The sequence below is a fragment of the Planococcus citri genome, chromosome 2, assembly GCF_950023065.1.
Source record: "Planococcus citri chromosome 2, ihPlaCitr1.1, whole genome shotgun sequence".
NCBI classification, from domain to species: domain Eukaryota; kingdom Metazoa; phylum Arthropoda; class Insecta; order Hemiptera; family Pseudococcidae; genus Planococcus; species Planococcus citri.
Genome location: NC_088678.1, coordinates 20,147,265 through 20,172,645, shown reverse-complemented (window position 1 = coordinate 20,172,645; position 25,381 = coordinate 20,147,265). Strand labels below are relative to the sequence as shown.

General features: G+C 35.6%; 1 protein-coding gene across 2 annotated transcripts; it reads right to left on the bottom strand.

Annotated features, from left to right (window-relative positions):
- Window positions 1-13,040: 13,040 nt before the first annotated feature.
- LOC135834921 (fibroblast growth factor receptor 1-like) lies at window positions 13,041-25,331 on the bottom strand. 2 transcript variants are annotated; one of them, XM_065348912.1, is made up of 14 exons: window positions 24,709-25,331; window positions 24,442-24,588; window positions 24,162-24,338; window positions 24,061-24,090; window positions 18,303-18,481; window positions 17,501-17,657; window positions 17,276-17,372; window positions 17,073-17,172; window positions 16,712-16,952; window positions 16,318-16,616; window positions 16,007-16,200; window positions 13,811-13,948; window positions 13,590-13,692; window positions 13,041-13,308 (listed from the first exon to the last, which is right to left on the bottom strand). In XM_065348912.1, exons 1-14 carry the CDS (start codon window positions 24,773-24,775, stop codon window positions 13,300-13,302), a joined length of 1,938 nt encoding a protein of 645 aa, XP_065204984.1. In that variant the 5' UTR covers window positions 24,776-25,331; the 3' UTR covers window positions 13,041-13,299. The 2 variants fall into 2 exon arrangements, with proteins under 2 accessions (XP_065204984.1, XP_065204985.1); XM_065348913.1 differs by lacking the exon at window positions 24,061-24,090 and having other exon boundaries at window positions 24,709-25,328.
- Window positions 25,332-25,381: the final 50 nt, after the last annotated feature.

The window sequence follows — 25,381 nt, the reverse complement described above, 5'->3', positions numbered from 1 at the left end:
CCAACATGGGACTTACACAAAATTTATGAAACCGAACAAAGGTAGATCGAAAGAGCAGGCAAACATCTATCACCTGTCCAAATTTCATGTGCTAGAGTGCCTTTCTCAATTTTTGGTGAATTTTTGAAAATCAAATTAAAGCAAAAAATCAGGGAGAAAATCAAAATTTTACCAAATTGACCTGGAAAGCTGAAATTTGGGATGTACCCTATTTTCGACCTGCCAAATCGATTGGAAACTGTTTCATAACGTTTTGAGCAGTTCTGGAGCATCTAACAGATTTTTGGAACACAAAATTCCCACAAAATTTCATCAAATCGAGTTGGAAAGTCGAAATTCATTCCGCAAACTAAATTCAATACTTACGCTACGAAGTCAATTACAGGTGGATTTAAAGTTGTTCTGGAGCCTCCAGCGACTTTTTGAAAATTACTGAAGCTTCCAGTAGATTTCTGAAACTTGAATTTCCTCAAAATTTCATCAAATGGAGATGGAAAGCCAAAATTTATTCTGCAAAGCACATAACTTCAATACCCTATGAATTCGACTGCTGGTGGATTTTAAGTCGTTTTGGAGCCTCCAACGACTTTTTGAAAATTACTGTAGTGTCCACCAGGTTTTTAAAACTTGAAATTTTCACATTTTATCAAATAGAGTTAGCAAGTCGAAATTTACTCCGCAAACTAATTTCAATATGATAGCTATAAATTCGACTGTATGGTGGTTTCAAATAGTTTTGAAGCTTTCAGCTACTTACTTTCTGAAAATTTCAATTTTCCCGAAAAAGCTTCATGAAACCTTTCCAAAAGTCGCTGGTGGCTTCAAAACGACTTGAAATCCACCAGCAGTCGACTTCATAGCGTATTGAAGTTATGTATGTACTTTGCAGAATGAATTTCGGCTTTCCATCTCCATTTCATGAAATTTTGGGGAAATTTAAGTTTCAGAAATCTACTGGAAGCTTCGGTAATTTTCAAACAGTCGTTGTAGGCTCCGAAACGACTTAAGATCCGCCAGTAGTCGACTTCATAGCGTATTGAAGTTACTTTGCGTCTTTGCAGGATTAATTTCGGCTTTCCATCTCTATTTTTGATGAAATTTTGGGGGAATTCAAGTTTCAGAAATCTATTGGAAGCTCCAGTAATTTTCAAAAAGCCACTGGAGGCTTCAAAACGACTTTAAATTTACCTGTAATTGACTTCGTAGCGTATTGAATTTAGTTTGCGGAATAAATTTCGGCTTTCCAACACCATTTGGTCAAATTTTGTGGGAATTTCGAGTTCCAAGAATCTGCTGGAAGCTTCAGAACTGCTCAAAACGGTTTGAAACAGTTTCCAATCGATTTGGCAGGTCGAAATTGGGTACATCTCAAATGTCAGCTTTCTAGGTCAATTTGGTAAAACTTTGATTTTCCCCCATTTTTTGCCCAAATTTGATTTTTAAAAATTCACCAAAAATCAAGAAAGGCATTTTAGCACTTGAAACTTGGACAGATGATAAATGTTTGCCTGCTTTTTCGATCTACCTTTGTTCGGTTTAAAAAAATTCGTGAAAATCCTATGTTGGAACGCAAAATATGCGATTTCGGCTGACCTGACAATCAAAATAGCCGCCATTTTGTAAGTAGGCCGACTTTTTTTGAGAACAAGGGCTAGAAATGTTGCAGAGGACTTTCCTTTTAAGAAAAAAGTTGCCCCGGAGGATCGACGGGGAGGGGGTGGATCCTTATGTGGGCCCCTCGACTATAATACTTGACTGATTCAGCACCATTTTTCCAACTTCATCGAAATCAAGATACATCAGAAAAACGTGCCTTGAAACCCCTGTCATTAAAATTTTAATGGCTAAAAATCATTTTTAAATTTTCAATGAATCTTTAAAAAATTTAAAAATGCCAAAAGTCGCCGATTTGGCAAATTTTTAACTTTTAAAATCCATTGAGTATTACCAGAGTTCAGCACGTTGTTGGAAAATTGTTGAAAAAATCAGTTTAAATATAATGAACGCAGATAAAAATGGGTAAAAGTTGATGAAACAAAGTGAAATTCAAGCAAAAAGTATCGCAAAATAGTCTACCCCCCCTCCCCGTCGATCCTCTGGGACAACTTTTTTCTTAAAGGGGAGTTCTGAGGAACATTTCTAGCCCTTGTACTAAAAAAAGTGGCCCTACTTACAAAATGGCGGATATTTTGATTGACAGATCAGCCGAAATCGCAGATTTTGCGTTACAACATACTGCCTTGCACGACATTTTTTAAACCTTACAAAGGTAGATCGAAAGATCAGGCAAACATTTTTCACCTGTCAAAATTTCAAGTGCTAAAGTGCATTTTTCGATTTTTGGTGAATTTTTGAAAATCAAATTCAGGCCAAAAATGAGGGGAAAAATCAAAATTTTACCTAATTGACCGAGAAAGCTGAAATTTGGGATACACCATATTTTCGACATGCCACATCGATTGGAAACTGTTTCAAACCGTTTTGAGCAGTTTTGGAGCCTCCAGAAAATGTTTGAAACTCGAAATTTCCACAAAATTTCATCAAAATGGAGTTGGAAAGCAGAAATTTTTCCTGCAAACTAATTTCAATGCGTTACGAAGTACTGCAGGTAAATTTCAAATCGTTTTGGAGCCTCCAGCAATTTTTCAAAAATTCTGGAGCCTCCACCAGATTTTTTAAATTTTGAATTTTTACAAAATATTTACTCTAAACTCCAATTTTAACACTCTCTGAAGACGACTTCAGGTCGGTTCAAGTCGTTTTGAAGCCTCCAGCGACTTTTTGAAAATTACTGGAAGCTCCAGCAGATTTTTTAAACTTTAAATTTTTACAAAATTTCATCAATGGAGACGGAAAACTGAAATTTATTTCGCAGACTAATTTCAATGCGATATTAAGTCGATCGACTACATGGTGGTTTCAAATGGTTTTGAAGCTTCCAGCTACTTTTTGGAAATTTAAATTTTCCAAAAAACGCCATACGACCTTTCAAAAAGTCACTGGAGGCTCCAAAACAACTTGAAATCCACGAGCAGTCGACTTCGTAGCGTATTGAAATTAGTTTGCAGAATGAATTTCGACTTTCCATCTACGTTTGATGAAATTTTGTGGAAATTTCGAGTTTCAAAAAAATCTACTAGAGCCTCCAGTAATTTTCAAAAAGTCGCTGGAGGCTCCAAAATGACTTGAACCGACCTGAAGTCGTGTTCAGAAGGTGTTAAAATAGGAGTGTAGAGTAAATTTCAGCTTTCCATCTCCATTTGATGAAATTTTGTAAAAATTTAAAGTTTGAAACTTCGATTTTTTTCTCTCAAAAATTAAAATTATGTACAGTAGCCGGGGGGAGGGGTGGTATGAAAATTAGGGGCTTGCAACTTCAATTCGGCGTCCCCCTCAGAAAAGAAATACAAAAAAAGGCCTGCCTCTACCAATCTGTTGAAAATTTATATCACACATAAAAAACATGGGCGCTGGAAGGTTTTTTTCAAGTGCAAACATGTGCGGACTGGGTCGGTTGGGGGCCCCCGGGGGATACCCCGAATGTGACACCCATAATTTCAGCCCTCCTCTCTCCCACAGAATCTGTCTCCCAATGTTTTTTTCTCTGGTTCGGATACTTGAATGGGAGTTGTACAATAGTTTTTTTGTTTAATTATTTATCCAATTTTACGAAAATAAAAGTCAACTTGATAAGAAAAAAACTTGAGTTTTTTGGTGATGGAGGAGTCTTGACTGAAAATTTTTCGACTGGTGTGAGAAAAAAATTACAATTTTGCCGAATACAATGACGAGTTCTTAAGATGAAATACAAAAAAAAGTGAAATGGCAATTTTATTATACATATTAGCCTATTAAAGGTTCATTAAGAAATTGTTATTTTCATTTTTTAATTTATGGATGTTTCAAAGTAGAATTTTCATAGCTTGGAGATAAAAATTGGCCCATCCCGGGTTAGTGCACAGCTGCACACCTCCTTCACCATCTGTTTTGAGAAAAGTTTGGGAGAGTAAGTATAGGAAATTATCTACGAAAAAGGTGGATTTTTTATAAAAATTTTTGAAAGAGTTGAAACTGACGTAGTTGGATTCAATTTTGTAAGTCTTGGATAATGCACACACTTACGCAATTATTCCTCTCTCCCCTTCTCATCTAGCCGGATCAACTCACAGCCCAACTATAACGGACCATTCAAAAAATTTTAGTAGGCAATTTTTTACTAATATCGATAAATGGTTCACTGAATATTATATCATAAGCTACTATTTCTAAAGGTTACGCTTTCATCGTATGGAGGGGGTGAGACTTCTCTAGAAACAAATTAGTTGATCATAACTTCGCGGGGCTGCGTTCTTTGAGAAAAGTAGTGACGTTCAAAAATGCTGAAAGAACTTCAAATGTGATTTGAAAAAATTGATTTCATTTTTTGAAAGGGTACCATACTACCATAACTATTGTGCTGTGTCGTTTTTCAACTTTATTTGAATTTTTTTGCAGCCCAGCTTAAAGTCATGGCCAAATAGCCTCAATAAAATAAAACACGCGTAACAAAAGTTTTAAATTTTTGAGCAACGTTTACCCCTTTACCTCAAATTTCCAAAAATGTTTCACATGTGTCGAAACTTTTCTTCAATTTTTGAGCAGGGTAAATATAGCTGATTGGACAATTTTTTTAAAAATAGGTATTTTTGAGGCATCGAAGTGGTATCCAATTTAGAAAAATATAACCCCCTTCCTACAAAAAATACCTGTTTTTGAACCATTGTGCATTATTGAGCATTGAATTTCATAACCTTCTCAATTAAGTTGTGATAATTTTCAAAAAAAGAAAAAAAAACAGAAATTCGTACCTACCTATGTAACATTCTATTCAGATTCCATCCCTCTGTGAACTAACATCGGAGATGTGCACTACACAGCACTAACCAAGTACCTACCTATTATTTTTCTGGATGGTTATAAGTCTCCTTTTAAAAGAGCGGGGGTGTGAGGAAACGTATCCTACTAAATCGCTGGTAAATGCTCAGAGGAAGTGGAAGGGAGGGTAAATATGGGTCCAAAAGGTGTGTATGAGGACAAAATATTATACAACGAAAGCCATTACAATTTTATTTACTTGTAGTTACTCATCTTAAAAACAGTGGTAGAGTGGAGGTTCCATTAAAAAATTGAGGATTGTGGATTGTGGAATGGAGAGTTCATTTTCAATCATTCTTCATCATTTCAAAATTCAAATTAACTGCATACCTAAAAAACTTCAGGTAAAACTTCATTACTCTCTTTGTGGAATTGCACTCTTCAGTCTTCACCTACAAAAGTGGTCAATTTCAACCCTCTCCTCAGAGGATGAGTGCAATGCCGGAAGCGGCTAATGTTTGGAAGACAAATGGAAGGTTGTTGTTTTTCCCCTTTTTTCGCCTTAGCCGAGGAGCCCACTTGAGGATAAATTGCACCCCCCCCCGGTCGATCCTCCGGAACAACTTTTTTCTTAAAGGGGGAGGAATCCTAAGGAACATTTCAAGCCCTTGTACTCAGAAAAAAAAGTGGCCCTACTTACAAAATGGTGGCCATTTTGATTGACAGGTCAGCCGAAATCCCAGATTTTGCGTTCCAACATAGGACTTGCTCAACATTTTTCAAACTGTACAAAAGTAGATCGAAAGATCAAGCAAAAGTTTATCATCTGTCAAAATTTCAAGTGCCAAAGTGCGTTTTTCGATTTTTGGTGAATTTTTGAAAATCAAATTTAGGCCAAAAATGTGGGAATAAAATTTTACCAAATTGACCAAGAAAGCTGAAATTTTGGATATACCCTATTTTCGACATGCCAAATCGATTGGAAACTGTTTCAAACCGTTTTGAGCAGTTCTGGAGCCTCCAGTAGATTTTTGAAACTCGAAATTCCCACAAAATTTCACCAAAATGGAGTTGGAAAGCTGAAATTTATTCTGCAAACTAATTTCAATACGCTACGAAGTAAACTGCAGGTGAATTTCGAGTCGTTTTGGAGCCTCCAGCGATTTTTTGAAAATTACTGGAGCCTCCAGTAGATTTTTGAAACTTTAAATTTCCTAAAAATTTCATCAAACGCAGGTAGAAACTAGAAAGTTAAAATTCATTCTGCAAACTAATTTTAGTACGCTACGAACTCGTCTGCTGGTGGATTTCAAGTCGTTTTGGAGCTTCCAGTCACTTTTTGAGAGGTCTTAAAAACCATTTAAAACCATTTGAAACCACCATGTAGTCGACTTCATATTGTATTGAAATTAGTTTGCGAAGTAAATTTTAGCTTGCCAACTTCATTTGGTAAAATGTTGCGGGAATTTCAAGTTTCCAAAATCTACTAGACGCTCCAGTAATTTTCAAAAAGGCGCTGGAGGCTCCAAAATGATTTGAAGCTACCTGAAGTCGTCTTCAGAGGGTGTTAAAATTGGAGCGTAGAGTAAATTTCAGCTTTCCATCTCCATTTGATGAAATTTTGTGAACATTTAAAGTTTCAAAAATCCGCTGGAGGCTCCAAAACGACTCGAAATTCACCTGCAGTTTACTTCGTAGCGTATTGAAATTAGTTTGCAGAATAAATTTCAGCTTTCCAACTCCATTTTGGTGAAATTTTGTGGGAATTTCGAGTTTCAAAAATCTACTGGAGGCTCCAGAACTGCTCAAAACGGTTTGAAACAGTTTCCAATCGATTTGGCATGTCGAAAATAGGGTATATCCAAAATTTCAGTTTTCTCGGTCAATTTGGTAAAATTTTGATTTTTTATTCCCACATTTTTGGCCTAAATTTGATTTTCAAAAATTCACCAAAAATCGAAAAACGCACTTTGGCACTTGAAATTTTGACAGGTGACAAACTTTTGCTTGATCTTTCGATCCACTTTTGTACAGTTTGAAAAATGTTGAGCAAGTCCTATGTTGGAACGCAAAATCTGCGATTTCGGCTGACCTGTCAATCAAAATGGCCGCCATTTTGTAAGTAGGACCACTTTTTTTTGAGTACAAGGGCTAGAAATGTTCCTTAGGACTTCCCCTTTAAGAAAAAAGTTGTCCCGGAGGATCGACGGAGGAGGGGGGGTGCAATTTATCCTTAAGTGGGCTCCCCGACTACCTTGAAATTTTTCTTGAATCAGAAAAAAAATATTAGCAGGTGCATAATAACCCTAGCCCCCCCCCCCAATGGAAAACATGCAGGAGGAGTAAGATGGTCAGTTTTGTTGAGACGCATGTCAAAAAATCTTCTACAACATTTTTTCCGTTCCGCAAATTCTTAAAACGTACCTACGACTGCTTGTAAAATGAATTGATGCTACATAAATACCTTCAATATTTGACAACAACGCAAAGGTGCGTTAACTCTATTTAAATTATATATAGTGGTGCCTTAATGAATGTTACTCGCAAGGTGCCTCAAAGACACATATTATATCCCTGGTGTCACAACTACCATCTAGTAAATTGGTGCCGCAACGTTGAAAAAGTTGGTATATATATATATAGCCGCATACAGGCAAACTCGTAACGTTTTGTATAAACAGCAATCTCAAGACCCCTCTATAACTTCGTTGCTGTGCATTAGGGTGACAATGAAATAAAAATTTTGGATTTTCGAATACAGCACACCTAAAAAATGTGCTATTAGGTATCAAAAAATGATCCCCAAAGTTTCATCCCTCTAAGTTGATTTTAACCCATGCCTCAAGGGCCCCAAAGTTTGGAACGTAACGCCGGAGCGCGACCTTCCGAGTCTCACGGCGACGCGTGGTGGAGAAATCGTTGAGTACGCGCTACCTATATGAAGTGCAGAAGAGTAACAATATACTGTGTTTTTTGATCCAATTTTTTTTCTCAATTACAAGTCGACTTGAAAACAATTTATAAATTATATTTTCTATGAAAAAACACAATTTTTTCGTTTCATTCCGCTATGGAAAAGAACTGAGCAATCAACGCACTTTTGTTTTCGTTTTTGTACATTTCTCTGTACTCTTCACCACCGGCAAAAATTTCAAAAGGTTAAAAGGATATATGTATGTACATAAATTTCACTTATTATATGTATTTATTCAATATTTTTTCACTATCCATGTCCAATGACCATAATTTACTTCATATCCTTGCTGAAAATTACTTCCATTGAATGAACATGACTTTATTAATGAAAATCAGATTTTCATAAGGTAATTGATGGACATTGAACATGATAGCGAGTGAAAAAATATTGAATTAATATAATAAGTGAATTTTATATCCTTGTAACGTTTTGAATTTTATGCAGGTGTTGAAGAAGTGCAGAGAAACGTACAGAAACGTGAACTGAAGTGTGTTGAAAGCTCAATTTTTTTCCATAGTGGAATAAAATGAAAAAATTGTGCTTTTTCAAAGAAAATATAATTTATAAATTGTTTTCAAGCCAACGTGCGACTGAGAAAAAAAAACAATCAAAAAATACCGTATATCCTTACTTCATTGCACTTTGTACATGTAGCGCGCATTCAACAATTTCTCCACCACGCGTCGCGGTGGAACTCGGAAGGTCGTGCTCGGACGTTACGTTCCAAACTTTGGGGCCCTTGAGGCACGGGTTAAAATCAACTTAGAGAGATGAAACTTTGGGGATCATTTTTTGACACCTCATAGCACATTTTTCAGGTGTGCTGTAAAAAAAATAATGGAAAAAAATTTTCCCCATGTATTTCATTGTCACCCTACTGTGCATGCGCTCGACGCGTCACCCCGTAGGCCTGATAGTACTCGATGTTAGGCCGCGTTATATTCGTAAACTTGATTTTTTGGTGACCTGTGGAAAGTGTCTCATCGCAGAAACATCTACTTTTCAAGAAAGCTTTTTTTTTTAAAGTCTCATACGTCTCTGTTTTTCGCAAATACCTTTTTAACAAAGCATCCTACAAAAAAATAACCAGCTCTGAGCAGAAAGGAAATTTTATTCTCTACAATTTCCTTCATGGGCATTTTTTTCCTAGGATGTATACTTTTCTCATAAAATTGATGTTTAGGTTGAAAAACACGAAAATTCGGACCTGTATAATCAACTCTAAATTAAAATTGAGCAGTCAAAAATTCATTTTAGACGATTTTTGACCACGCCATGTGAAAGAGGAGATCTTCAACCACCAAAATCATCAAAAAGAACGTAAAAAACGTAAAAAATGATTCTTGGCAATAAACACCTTTTCCTCATATCTTCATACTTATTAATTAGGCTATGTACTCATTTGAAAATTGAGTCAAAAGTGAAATTGTATAAACAGCAATCTCACGTCCCTGCTCAAACTTTGCCAGTAGACTCCCCACACCTTGTAGATTCATATAGCACCTCATAGCAAAGTCACGTCCTAAAAAGGTTACGAGTTTGCCAAAACGTTATGAGTTTGCTGGTTAATCAAGAAAAAGGTTACGAGATTGCCCCCTAGAATATGTATATGTTTATATGTTTATATGTTTAGGTATATAGAAGTTTCACCGAAACTTGAATTTTTTACTTTTTTAATCAAGAGACGTTCTAATGAATGAAATGAGATGAAACTTGGAGAATAGAGTTCTTTTGGGAGCTAGAGTTGACCCCTGCAGTGGGGAGGGTCAAAGTTAAAAATTACAGAAAGGTCATTTTTTTGGAGGGGCATAATATGGCCCCAAATGAACGAAAAAGGTCCAAAATCATACCATAGGTCAGTACCTCCATTATGATCAACATATCCAAATTTCAGCTCCCTAGGTCATCCCCATCCCATTTTAAGTGAGAAAAACCACATTTTACCCCTATTTTTGACCCCCTCACCCCTAAAATTGACCTTAGGAGTCCAAATTTTCAGCATACAATGAGAGGGTGCCCCTTGTGTGCTTTTTGCAAGTTTCAACCTTCCAACCCCATTTGACCCCTTTCCAGGGTCAAAAAAGCAGTGTTGGCGTCCCGTAACGGTAACTGTAACGAAAAACGAAAATAACGAAATTTTTTTCGTTACAGGTAACGGAACTGTAACGAAAACGTTATTTTAATCAGGTGATGTTGTGTAACTGAAACGTAACGTAACGATATTTTTCTGAAAGTAACGTAACAAAAAACGGAAAAATTTTGTTACCTTTTTCGTTATTTTTTTAGTTACAAATTACAAAACAAACCCTTAAAAAACTCTGATTTGTGTAGCTCTAGCTATGAAAATTTGAAGTGAAGTCAAAAAAAATGACTAAAATGAGTTTTCAGTGTTTTCATTTGTCTGATTTTGAGTGCTGTAACGCTATATTTTTCGTTACACTGGTATTTGAACCTTCTCGTAACGTTATTTTCGTTATTTTTGTCACATTTTTTCCGCCACAAATGCATTTTACATCAAAATATACGTTGAAAAAACACTTCTGTAACAAAAAAATTGTAACGGAAATAACGAAAATAACGTAACGAAAAAATGTAAATACAGGTGTAACGAAAAATACTGTTACAGCAACTTTTTCGTTACAAAATACCATAACGAAAAACGTAACTAAAAAAATATAAATTTTGTAACGTAACGAAATAACGGAACGAAAAAAAATATCGTTATGGCCAACACTGCAAAAAAGTGGATTTTTGGGTGTTTTTTGACGTTTAGCCAAGCCTACAGCCCCTCCAAATTGACCTAGAGGGTCCAAATTTTCACAGTACATTGGGAGGATGTACTCGAAGTGCCTTTTGCAGGTTTCAACCTTCCAACCCCATTTGACCCCTCTCCAGGGTCAAAAAAGTGGACTTTTTTATCCATTTTACGTGTTTTTTTGAAAATTTCAACATTTAGCCAAGCCTACAGCCCCTCCAAATTGACCTAGAGGGTCCAAATTTTTACAGTACAATGGGAGGATGTACCCAAAGTGCCTTTTGCATGTTTCAACCGTCCAACCCCATTTTTACAGAAAGGTCATTTTTTTGGAGGGGCATAATATGACCCCAAATGAATGAAAAGGATCCAAATTCATACCATTGGTCAGTACCCCTATTGTGATCAACATATCCAAATTTCAGCTTCCTAGGTCATCCCCACTTCATTTTAGTTGGGAAAAACCACATTTTACCCCTATTTTTGACCCCCTCACCCCTAAAATTGAGCTGGGGGATCCAAATTCTTAGCATACAATAAGAAGGTGTTCCTTGAATGCTTTTTGCAGGATTCAACCTTCCAACCCCATTTGACCCCTCTCCAGGGTCAAAAAAGTGGATTTTTGCGTGTTTTTTGACATTTAGCCAGACCTACAGCCCCTCCAAATTGACCTAGAGGGTCTAAATTTTCACAGTACATTGGGAGGGTGTACCCGAAGTGCCTTTTGCAGGTTTTAACCTTCCAATCCCATTTGACCCCTCTCCAGGGACAAAAAAGTGGATTTTTTCATCGATTTTACGTGTTTCTTGAAAATTTTGACCTTGTTTGTTACCACATTTTTTGAAGGAGGAAGAAGAGAGTTGGGCGAAGCCTGATGGGGTGCAGGGGGGATGGAGTCCCCCGCGAATATAGGAAGGAAACAGCGGAAGGAGAGTTGGGCGAAGCACAAGGGGGGTGTAGGGGGTCAACGTCCCGCCAAATGCAGGCGAAGCACAGGAGCGAAGCAAGGGTGCGAGTAGTTCAAGCGAAGCGCAGAACACAAAAAAAAGACATCAGCAGGAGGTAATTGGGCGAAGCCCAAGGGGGTGTGGGGGGGACAAAGTCCCCCCAAATACAGGCGAAGCACAGGAGCGAAGCGAGGGTGCGAGTAGTTCAAGAGCCCTCAATGTTTCTTGCACAAAAATTTGGCTCTTACGTAGCGGCAGACTGCTACGACTTTTTTTTTTTTATTTTTAAAAAAGTAAAAAAAAAACTTTTTTGCCAAAATTTTGCCAAAAATTTTGGGTTTTAACTATCAGAAGTTCAGTTTCATACACAAACAAGTAAAATTATTTTCGATTTTGGCCAAAAAAAGTAAGATTTTTTGATGATATCAAACTTTAATAGAAGTTTGATTACAATTCTTACAAAAAAAAGGCAGATATCTACAGTTTTTACGAAAAAGTACAGTTCTGGATTTTTCACCATAATCTTTAGAAGAAAACTTGAAAGTAAAATTTTCATAATTTTGGTAAGCAACTGATTACATCTTGGAAAATTTGGAACCAGTGTTGCTGTTTTGAAATCCTGAAAAGATGAGTTTTAAATTTTTTTACAGTTCCACAGTCCACTGGGAAACGTAACATACTTGATACTTATTCAAATTTTTCCTTAAAATCCGAAATTGAGAAAAATCGCAATCATGTTTTCAAAAAGACACAAAATTTTTTAAAATATCCAATTTATTCTATGCCAATATCATCAAAATTCAAAAGATGCGGATTTTTTTTCACGATTCACCCTATTGAAATCACTTTGAAATTTTGTGAAAAACTTTATTTACAACAAGTCACAACAAGTTGGAATATGAATCTTACATGATTTGTAAAAAATTAACAATAAGGAGGAGTAAGAAAAAAAAGAAGAATGAAGAGAGCAACACAGTTTACACAAAGTGTTTTCATAAAAGTAAAAATAAACGACGAAGGAGTAAATAAGCCTTAAAGTTTTTATGAGTAAAAACGAACTTACAAAAAATCTCACTGAAAGATCCCACTTCCTATCACATAAAAAAAATTATTTAAGCTACATTTTTATGCTAACTTACATAAAAATAATCAAGCATTAAATCACAACAACATAAATGATTGTGACGACGTCATTAAAAATGAACATGACGAGTATGAAACATACAATAGAAATTGGGAACATGAACCCACTTACACCAAAACATGATTCCCAAGGATAATGATCTTGAAAAAAATCTCGTCCACAGATTAAATCTCATTATAAAAAAGTAATCAAAATTATCACCAATTTTCTTAAAGCTTTCAGTCTTCAAAACGCAAAAAATGCCAGAGCTATAATCAGATATTGCTGGAGGGGATAAAGCGGGTGGGAGGAGGTAGGCTCATGAAAAGCTTGTAATATTTTTTCAACAGTTGACATAGATTTGTATATGTACCTATTCTTCAATGATTTTAAAATATCATAGTCTTTCCCTATCTACTCATAATGTTATTGATCAATTTTTTCCTGTAGCTGTTTTTTTTTAACTTCTTCAAAAATAGAATAATGTTATCGTTCTGAAGATGAAACATGGAACGAAATGTCTTCATAACAAGTAACAACCTTTCAGCATACTCTGACTTATATCAGAGGGGCGTTGTACATACAACGAAGATTCGAGCTGTTCTTCTTCACTTTCCGAACTGGAGGAGTCCATTTGAACATTTTATGGTACCTAAAGATTCCAAATAAATTATGAAATTTTTCCATACATGGTTACCTACCTACTTTATTAATACAGGGTGCCCAGAAATATCGAGTACCCCTAAAAAAGTTTTCTACTAAAATACTTTGGTTGGTCACAGTGAATGATAATAATGATGGGACATGATTGGTTGTTGGACTGAAGAGATAACATTTCACCAATCATATGCATCTATTTCACGTTGCCAACCTATATTTTTAATGAAAAACTTTCTTAGGGGTACTCGATATTTCTGAGCACCCTGTACATACTTGTTCCATATTATTGATCAGTTCAACCAGTCGTTCTTTAATTTCGGTAAAGGTTGGTCGTTCTTCAGGAAGGTAGCTCCAACAATCTAGCATTAGTTGATAACTGCAATGAGAAAATTTTTAAAACGTGAATGAATTATTCGGGATAAAATGGGTGTAGGTTTAGAATCAAAATATGTACATGTACAAAGATGGTTGAATATTCTGTGATGAATACTTACATTTCATTTGAGCACAATTCAGGTTTATCCAAGCGAAAACCTTCGCTTACTCTTTGTACTACTTGGTCGACAGTCAACCCAGTATATGGTTCTGCTCCTTGGGACATCATTTCGTATAGGGTGATTCCAAAGGACCAACTGAAATACAAATAGGTATGTAACAGTGACATTAGATTGCACATAACCCAAAATATTTCCCCATTTCAGAAATGATTTTTCCATGTTTTAGAATGATGAATCCGAAATTTTTTTAGAAAAAAGTGATTTTCAAAACACAAAGTTACTTAGGTATCCTAAAATAAGGAATTTGCAAATTTTCCACCTCTGGTATTGGATTTTGATAATGATGGCCCAGGTTGAAGCAGCATTTCAAATAAGTATCTACTCTGTTTTGGAAATTGGACCACTTTTCTTAAAAAAATTACCCGCAAGAAAAAATACTAGGTAGTTATCAGTTATCACCATTGAATATCACTAATAATTAGTGAAAAATTTGGTCTAAATTCTTCGATTTTTTTTTCACGATCCGCCTTGCTTGATAAACTCACACCAAAGTCAAATTTCTGATATTAAAATTCATTTTTTGATTTATGGGTATTTTTAAAAAATTTAAGATCTAAGTATTTTTTTTTCCAAAAAAATCAAAATCTGACATAGGGCAGATTGGCCCCACTGCCGTTAGGTGGTGCTTATTAGAATTACCCCCTATATTGAGAATATCGGTAACGTGTTTATATTAAAAACAGAATATTGCTCACAATGAAAATATATGTACAGTATGTATAGTTTTGTATACGATGCATAAAACCAAAACCTTCTATAATATAGGTACACTTTAAGATAGAAGGATTTGTGGCTTGTAGGTACACTTCTCTTGAGAAAAGGGTAAGTGAGGTGATATACCTTAAAGAGCTGGCGACTCATGCCTTCATATTTTTTTCGACCTAAGATAGATATTTTGGTCAATGAATTCTATGCACTACATGTACTATGAAATTGCGCCAAAAGGTGATTTAGGGAGGAGTCTAGGTACCTTATGCACCTTTATAATATAGAACTCTCTCGTTGTTTCCTCACTTGGCTTGGTGCCAGACTGTCCACAATTTGCAATAGTTGGTTCCTCGTCAATGTCAAATCTGATGCTATGAGGAAAAGCGATGGTAAATGTGTACAGTGTTCAAGTAAGTGGTGAAATACACCTACTTAATTAATTATAAGTTTTTTTCCATAGGTTGCAAGCATGGTGTCGTAATCTATAACTAATATTAATTGAATTAGAAAATATCTTCCTGTACATAATTTCACTAATTTGTACCTCACATGCCCAAGAGACTCAAATGTAAGATGAGTAGGTTGAAGTCTCAATACTTTGTTATTGTCATCATTTTGCTGATCTCACCTAGCCCACGTATAGGTAGATCATTTACTTGTCTAAATTTCATTCATTCGCATACTATGTGTAAACATAAGTGCAAACGATGTATGTTAATGAAGATTTGTAAATAGTGTAAATATACATGTAAATAGATATGTGTTTTTATTTATTAATGAAACCATCTTTAAATGTGTATAGTTGGTTAGTGGACCTGCAACCCTTCTGAGCTATCTTGGTATCCGTAATTGTTCCCCTTCTAGGGAGTGATAATTATCCTCACTACAATATGTAATCATTATGAATTCGATCATACTAATGCAGGGCTAATAATCTTAACTATATCAAATCTACTTTTGAAGCTGTGAAATTTGGATACTTTAAGTTGCCCTAAGCTTGAGACCTCGGTGCCTAGTGCGACTGGGGTACAACCAAAAAAAAAAAAAAGTGGGTGGTTAATCGGTTTCCCAATTAATGACCAGGTATGAAGAAGTCGATTATTTTTAGTAATCTGACGTTCGATTAGGTACTTCTTAAACAGATACTTAATAACCAACACGAAATAATGAATTTCAAGGCGAAGTACTCGTATGAATCATTAATGAACACTGATGTGATAACAAACCTACGTATTTGCTCTCTAGGTAGTAAGTACGAATCTCGTATGTATAAATCAGACGGAAATTACAAACGGTTATGATTATGAAGAATGAAATCACCATCTTCAAAACTCGAACATGTTAAATACTTACTTGCAAAATCATTCACATTTTAGTATTAATGAAAGTATAGGTACCTAGGTACTCAAAAGTTTATCTACTTACACATCTGATCTCGTCGTGTATTTTTTTTGAAACAACGCCTCTGGAGCCATCCATTTGAAAGGGAGTTCGCATGCAGTTGTAGAACGATAATAATAATTTTCATGCACATTTCTAGCTAATCCGAAGTCAGCAACCTTCATCACGTAATCTTCAGTGATTAGTACGTTACGTGAAGCAAGGTCTCGATGTATACACTGTAAAATTGTAGTAAAATTAAAGTGTCAGTTCATTCACAACAAGCTTATGGACTCGAATAAAATCAAGTATGCAGTATGCACCTATGGTATACTCAACGAGTTGTAAGAACCTACCCTTTTCGCGGCCAGAAATTCCATAGCTTCGGCAATCTGAAGAGCATATCCGAGTAATGTCAATTCGCTCAAATTATTCCCCAAAATGGCGTAACCTCCACAGTTACCAACCACGTGACTTTGAGTTCTAAGCAAAGTTTCTAAACTTCCTCGAGCTGCGTATTCCATTATAACCATCATCTTACCCTCATGCTTACAAACACCTAGTAAATTGACGATATTCTTGTGTTTGCCGATTGCTTTCATTATTTCTGTTTCGAGTACGAAATTTTTCACAGCTTCATCATCGCATCCGTCTCCTAACAGAAGGCAATATTTGCAAAAAATCGCGATAAGAATTTTCAACGAACTCGTGATAAAGTCTTGGAAAAAAAAATAGAGAATCTGAACTAACCTTTCAGCATCTTCACTGCAACAGGGGTCCACGTTTCGGATCCACCAATTCCATAAGCCTCTGCTTTGTACACTATGCCAAAATTCCCTTGACCAAGAGGGTTTTCAGGTGACAATAATTGAAGACGTTCTCTAGGAAAATCCCAGTTTTCATCTTTTGGAAATTCGTACCATTGAGGGGTTTTCTCGATATCAAAACCCCTAGGAGCCGGAATTTTAACAATGCGGACAATTATTTTACTCTGAAAATAAAAATAATATAGACCTATTAAAATTCGAACCAATTTTTTTGTTCTCTGGTTTGTTTTATCCATCTAATTTGAGATAGGATGAGCGTAAGTTTGTGAGGTGTGTAGACTCACCTTGAGTTCATCAAAGTTAGAACCAGAACTGAGATTCTCTATTTCGACAATAACTTTTGAAATGTAATGCATCATATCAGTTGAAGGATTAGGATGTTTTCTGATATTTTTTCAAAAAATGAATGAAAAATACCAATTAATAAAATTACATAGTTTTCAATGAGCTGAAATTATTTTCTCAAAAGATTTTCAGCATGACTTACTTCCTAAATTTGTGATATGAGATTAGGACAACCGTGGCAAGGAATAAGGCTAAAATAATACCTCCTGAAAAGGATAGCAGGACGATTGGATTTTCAACTGCATCCGATTGGAAATTCACGATAAACGAATATCATTAATAAATGAATAGATTAGTTACATCTGTTTGCAGCACAAAAAATGGGTAGGTAGGTACTTATATAACTTAATTTTCAACACCTACTTACCATCTTTGGGCTCAACTTTCAAAAATGCAGACTTATATACAGGTTTTTCTCGCGTGATTACTCCACAAGTGTACCATCCTGTTTGGTTCTCGCTTTTGATATAAACCTCAGGTGTGCTCGTGACCAATGCCCTTGTAGTTTCGTTGTCCTGCCGCGTCTATTCAAAGCAAAAAAAAAAAATCATTTTTAAAACCCATGAATCTTATTATAAGAATTATGAATTAAAATGTGAATGTTTTGCTATGTCAGAGGAACCTCTATTTGATTACTAGTAAATTTTTTGACTATTTTGTCTCCTTAAAATCTGAAAAGCAAGCTTTTAGAAGATTTGAACGTTTCTACCCAAGTACCCACTACCCACTTTAGGTAGGTAGACCTATAACTTAGTTTAATTGGTCCTATTAGTCAAAGATTGATGACAAAAAGTGCTTCTGCAATGAAATATTGCCATGAACACTGGTTTTGAAAACTCAATTCCCTTAGAAGTTGCATCTTAGCCCTTTTGGGAGGGGGACGCAGGAGTTCTTCCTTCCAAAGTAATATTAAGAAAACTGATTTTTGGATTATGTTGTGCAATTTTTGAATTTTCTTTTAATTGAAACCCACGTATTGTTGTTTTTGACCATTCTTACCCTCCCATACCCACTTCTATGTATTTCCTGGAACCAAGGTCGTCATTCTCACTTGAATGGGGGTTTCTTTATTCTGAGGAAAATCCGACTAAAATGGGAGAACATTAGTATCGAAAATAGGTTCAGCCTACACGACAAGGCACGCCATCAATCATGTTCACATAACTTACCTTATATTGATCATCATTAGGTCCTTTGTCAGGGTCAACTGGATCAGAAGTTCCATAAAACCATTCAATTCTGGGAAGACCATTAGGCTTATCTAAAGGAGCGTTATGTTGGCATTTCAATTCATACTTTTCTCCAATTTTTTTAGTAGCATTTTTTGGACCATCATCTATCCTCAGGTCTAATCAAAAAAATTAATTTACAGTAAATGGTGCAAATTCTGATACATATTTTTACCCATTAATTTTTTACACAAATTGATTCCTTTTATGAAAAAGTTGTAAACATAACATTTTTCAACACATTCGCCAGCTACTTATTCAAATTGAAATTTCCAACTTTCGTGCGAAATATCTCAAAATTGAAGTCTGTCGGAAAAAAAGACGAGTTTCTGTTGGGAAATTTTATGCTGTATAACTGGGTAATTCTCAGAAAAAGGGTCGATTTTGATATGCATAATTTTTAAATACGAAAATCATTTTTTTGGAAAATTTCAAGTGGGAATCATTTGTATATGTGTCCCAGATCCCTTTTCTAGTGTTGGCCTCAATTCAATCCCCCCCACTGTGGACCCCGGCCCCCTAAAACGGCGATAATTAGAATTCGACCCTCATCGATGTGTAATATGTCGATTGACATGTTTTTAAGGTCGTAGAATTCGAATCTGGAGTTATTTTTTTTGTAGAGGTGGAGGGTGAGGCGTGGAGAGGGGGAAAATGTCAAATTTTGCTTATATTATCGTGTAATATGTCGATTTATGTTTTTCAGGTCGCAGAGTTCGAATCTGGACTTATTTTTTTGGTAGGGGTAGAGGTGAAGTGTGGGGAGGGAGAAAATGTAAAATTTTGCTTGTATTATCGTGTAATATGCCGACTAGCGCGATAAAAGTACAGCTGTCTGAAATTTGGCCAAGTCGAAGGACAAATGGGCGCTGGACAAGCCGAAGGACAATCTCAACGTTTTTTCGTTTCTAGCCTTACCTACTGGACATTATTCGATTTTTAACACGTAATAAATGTGTACTTATCATGTAGAATAACTTCCCGTGCTCAATTATTGGTTTTGGCGGGTTCATTGGCGTAAATGAAAACACCAAGCCGAAGGACACAGATTTTGCGAAATATCAAAACTTCACAGATAAGTACGATCAGAACGAGTTGTAATGTAGTTTTTAAAAAGAACGGTGCGGGGTAACATTTCTATGGGAACAGTGAACCAGTGCAGCCACTCACCAGAAAAAAATGTTGGATTGGGAAGCTACCAAAAATAATTGAAAATTGCTCGAAAATTTGCGCAAAAAGTGTGTGACAGTTTTCAAATGTGAATTGTGAGCTTCCTATAGACTTATTGCAATTGCAATTTGCACAATAAGAGACCTTCATGTTCTATGATAATGAGAATGTGTCAATTTTTCCAAAAAAAAATGAAGTTCATGACACTTTATAACATTCATTTTCAAAAACATGATGTGTGACAGCCAAGTCGAAGGACATTTGGGGTATAAAATCAAATGTACACCAATGAAAGGAGGGTCTAAAAACCTCAATACCATGTGTGAAATGTGTGCGGGGTCATTCTTGAATGGACCAAAAAAAAAAAAAAATTCATGCTAAAACCGTTGAGAAATTTGTCGTGTACACGAATTTTACCTTTTTCTGAGAATTACCCAACTACTTAACTTCGTTTCTCTTCATTTTACCTGTAGATTACTTTTTTTCAAGAATCGAGTCGAGTTTTTTATTGCACAAAATTATCATTTGGGTGAAAAGTAAAAATTCAACGAATTCGTTTCGAATGAGAAAATTATCATACTTGCACAAGTTTCTCAGAAAAAGGATCATGGAAATTGGAAGGGGAGATAGATTCCACGAGCAATACCTACCTAGTTCTTTCTAAAGCTTCAATTTCTTAAACTCGAAAGCACCTAAAGTCAATTCGGGAAGATCCAAAATAGCGTAAACGCCCAGATTTGTTTTTCAATTTGATCAAATTTTCATTTTTTTCATGAAATGGAATTTTTTGAAAAAGTTATCCAAAATTAAAAATGAATTTACCTATGTGTATAAGGGTCATTCCATGCCAAATCGGCGGATTTTTACACGAGGGGTCTTCGATTTTTTCAAAAATCATGTCATGTTCAGAGATCATCAAACGTTGACGAATGACGCGAACCGGACCGTTTTTCGATTTTTTTTTGGCGGAGCTGTGAGGCTTTAAAGTTCTCCAAAATGGGCAAAAATGGAAAATTTCAGTTACAAATTGCCCCCGTTGTATGCGGTATATAATTTTGGACTTGTTTTCAAATTGTAGTACTTTGAGAGGGTAATCGACAAATGATTTCAAAATCAATGTTACCACTTTCAAAAACCTAAAAAAATTGATTTAAAAACTTAAGTATAATTCAAATATAACCATGATCTTCACGAGTAACAATTCTGAGAAAATTCTCAATTGTAGTCCTTTTCATGTACCTAAATAATATACCTATCGAAAAATTGAACTGGAATTTTTTGATTTTCGAGAAAAAAAATTACAAGGTTGGCACTTAGGTATTGCAAAAATACCACCAGAAACCTAAAAAATGAAAATTTTTGCATTTTTGAGATATTTTACCAATGTGTAGACGTACATTTGAATAAAAATTCCCTCCCTCGCAATTTGTCAACGAATTGACGATGAATTTTCATACAGAAATTTCCGTTGCCAAGGCTACAGCTCCTCCAAATGAACCAATTTGCTTCAGATTCTGCACAGTAATAGCAATTGTGATAATGTGATGTAAATGACCCTTTTATATGGTACAACAAGAAATGTTTATTATTTTTTTGTGGGGGGAAGGGGGGTTAAGGAAGAAAAAAATCAAAATTTTTAAATTGGAAAAAAGGAGGTCAAAAATGATTTTTTTTTTTTTGGAAAATGGCATTATATTTTGAAATAACACGCTAATTTACATCACTGTACAAAACTGTGATATTCACATATCATGTATACCAACCCACAGGGCTGGACCCAAGAACACGGAAAATTTAGCGGCCCACTGAGATATCGCATTTTAGCAGCCCTAATTTTGAGCTCCTCAATTATTTGGCCAAATTTTTTTCTCCCATTTTTTTAAAGTGCAGGACACTGGGCATAAAAATTCATTCAGAAATTTTTTAAGCGGTCCAGTTTTTACTTCATCAACCCAAATATGTCACCGCGGCCCACTGAGATTTTCTCAGTAACTCAGTGGGTGGGTTAGGGCCTGCCAACCCACAATGCAATGCCTTGTGCTAAGAGGGATAAAAGAGAGATTCTATTGCCCAGTTGGGCTAGCCACTGTGGATTGTCTACTGCCTTACAGTGATTACCTACAGATGGGTGAAATAACCCAGGCTGGGGTGGAGAAAGTCCTCAAATGAGTAGAGAAAGAACTAGAGAAGAAAATCCAACACTCCAACTGAGGAAAAATAGAGACCCAACCAAATGGGATCTTCACCCTGGAGGAAATAGAGGATGATCTGATGAGACAATACCCACAGTTTGCCTTGGACCATTGTGCCAGCCAAGACTTTAGGATGTCCAAGGGCATTGCACTCCTGTTCAGACAAGCCTTCAGCAACCAAGACACACTGAAGTCAAATGGTGTCAAGGTTTGTGAAGTAGTTGAGATGAAAAAAGATGGAAATTACATCCTTTACACCATCCATCACCAAAGAACAGTTCAATGATGAGCCAACAATCAAGGATTTTGTAACAAGGATGAAAACTTGCTGCCAAATGCGACTAACTAAAGATCAAAAAGATAGGGGTCCCAAGACTGGGGTGCAGTCTGGATAAACAAGAGTGGCCATCAGTAAAGCAGTCCATCATTGAATGCTTCAAAGACCACTCAGTCACTGTCAGAGTATGCACCCTAAAGGAGGAACATCTTCAATCCTAATCTAGACACCAGCCCAACATCAACCTGAAGAAGCCCTGTAAATAACCCGTCAAAATGCATTACCTCAAGTTATAAATAACTATTGTACATATACGCTAGATAGATCAAATTTAACTAATCAAATCATACCTACTTATTTCCCTAAATTTTTCAGCTTAAATTGATTAGGTTAGTACATAGTTGTAAATAGTTTATCTTTATACTCTCAAGTCCAGTGTGAGTGGCTGGTGAGAAGCCCTTAGCAAGTGCATCAGCCACCTCACAAAAGTCCCCTCCATATCCTAAACTCTTGTAATGCAAAGGGGAGACCAACACTTGTCGACTCCCCCCCACACAGGCACCAATTCTCCTCCCTAAAATCCCTTTACACAAGAGGGATTGGGGACTCAGTCTGGCAGACTGGCACACGTGAATGACAAATCTTGTTTAGGTAATTGCTGGGGCCCTTGGCAACTGCCTAGAGGGTATGGGTCGTGGTGGACAACCCGTCTTTCCCCCTTCCCCTGCATCTTAAATCTAGGATTAGGGATATTAAGATACGTAATACATTTTGTTTAGATTATTTAGTCTTAGATTTAAGATGTAAATAAATAATGTTCATTAGATAAAACTCCCGGCACGTTGTGTGTCTGTGGAACCATAAAAATAAATGAAAAAAACATCATTCAGTCAAGTGGAATGAAAAAAGTTGATTCAGAAAAAAAATTCTGAAGCACAAGTTTTTGGACCAAATTTGAAAAATGAGGAGTCATTTTGTAGCCAAAGGATGGTACTACACAACAAAATATTTACAGGGACTCAAAGTTGAAACAGGTAGTCAAATTAAAGGTCAAGTAAAAATCATTCCACTTGACCTACTTTCACCCCCAGTAAAACGTTTTATGAAAATGGTGTTCTTTTCATTTGTTTAAAATGGTGGTAAAAAATTTCCAATAGGTATAGGTATGTATCACTTGCAAAATCATGGCCAGATAAATGGTATTTCTAGTGAATTCACTGATAAAGTAAAGGGAGGGGAGTGATTCAAAAGTGCAAAAATAGTCATTTTTTAGGTTCCTACTTTTGTTTAAAACGGCGGCGAAATTTCTTCAATAATATTATGTTTCACTCTTCAAATGATTGCACAAAAAATGGTAAGTACTCGTATTTCTCATCAATTCGTTGACAGATCGTGGGAGGGAGGGGGATTTTTTCACATGTTCGTCTACGTCTACACATTTGTAAAACATCTCAAAAATGCGAAAATTTTCATTTTTCAGATTTCTAGTGGTATTTTTGCAATAAGTTACAAACTTGTAATTTTTTTTCTCGAAAATGAAAAAAAAAAACACCAGCCCAATTTTTTGATGTGTTATTCTACATAAAAAGGACTAAAACTGAGAATTTTTTCAGCATTTTTACTCGTAAAGATCATAGTTATATTTAAATTATAAGTTTTTAAATCAATTTTTTTAAGTTTTTGAAAGTGGCAACATCGATTTTGACATCATTTGTCTATTACTTTCTCAAAGTACTACAATTTGAAAAAAAAAAGTTCAATATTCTATATCACGTACAACCGGAGCAATTTGCAACTGAAATTTTCCATTTTCGACCATTTTGGAAAATTTTGAAGCCCCACAGCTCCGCCAAAAAAAATCGAAAAAATGTCCGGTTTGCGTCATTCGTTATCGTTTGATGACCTCTAAACATATGGTCTGATTTTGAAAAACAGAAATCGAAGACCCCTCAAGCAAAAATCCGCCGATTTGGCATGGAATGACCCATAAGAATTTTTCTCTGTTTGTTACAAACAATTTCTTGGTATTTGGGATACCTCCTTTTAGAAAACTACCTACCATTCTTTGAAAAGTCGAATTGAATTCCACCTAGCAAAAAAATCCTATATTATAGTATCTACATATAATTGTTCTATTGTAAGTAAGTAGATATATCTTACCTTCTCTTTTGATGGATACTCGAAAGGTGTGTTTAATACATCCTAATCCGTTGCACACAACGCATGTGTAATTTCCTTGATCTTGATCAAATTTTAAACTGTAAACAGTCCACCTAGATTTAGATTCGTTCAATCTGATGTTGTTTTTGTACCACGTGATATTTGGAGTGGGATTACCTATGTCACAAATTATAGAGAATACCCAAATATTTATCTAATAATATTATAAGGTCCCTTATTAAACAATGTGGTAGGTATCTGTTAATAAACTACTGCGTACCGTAAGCTTGCGGACATATGAATTCCTGCTCAGCATTTTCCTTCAGCTCGCTAAATTCTCGTATTGCGCCCGATGTCAAATTATTACTAAATTGTGGAGCGCATTCGGTGGCATTATTCGGGCAATTCGGAGGTTTCGGTGTACTCCCTAGAACAATACAAAATATGTATCAAGTAGGAACATATAATGCAATTAATCGTTCTAGCGCTCTTAAAAAAATAATAACGATACAAAACAAGATGGTTAGGTTCTCAGTTAATTACTTACGAGAGTCAGCTTCCACATTCATCCACAATAGCGAAATAACAATTGAAAAAAACACATAGTTTTTCATCGTTCTTATTTTAATTAGGTAACGCCTGTATATAAAATCATCGATCACGTATACAAAAAATAACACTTTGTAATATTCATATCGATGAACGCGACGAATACAATGTTTTCTTGAGATAAACCCATTACAACTTAATGATAATACTGTTCCGAGTACCTGTACCACTAGGTACCAGTATAGATGCTGACGTATGTATAGCTATCACTCTTTTTCTCTGAAATGTTTCTCATCAATGAAACTGTTGCTCCATAGGTACTAACCAAGAAAACACACTATTGATTGGTGCTTAAATAAATTTAGTTGATCACATACAAAATAGTAAGTACGTGCAAAATAAAAATTTTAAAAGTTCAAGTATCTTCCATCTCTTTTATTTTATTCAACACTTTTATAAAATCACCTAGGTACAGCATCACGTGCACAAAAAATTTACACTTCGCGGCATTAAAATCGACGAACGCGTAGAGTAAAATGTTGCATTTTAGGAAAACTCAGCCCAACTGATTTAAATACTCGTATCTACTGTCCCAGAACTACTACCACTGCCCAAATGGCAAATAGTACTTGACAAGTGGTCGTTAATTTTTTTTTTACGGAAATTCAAAT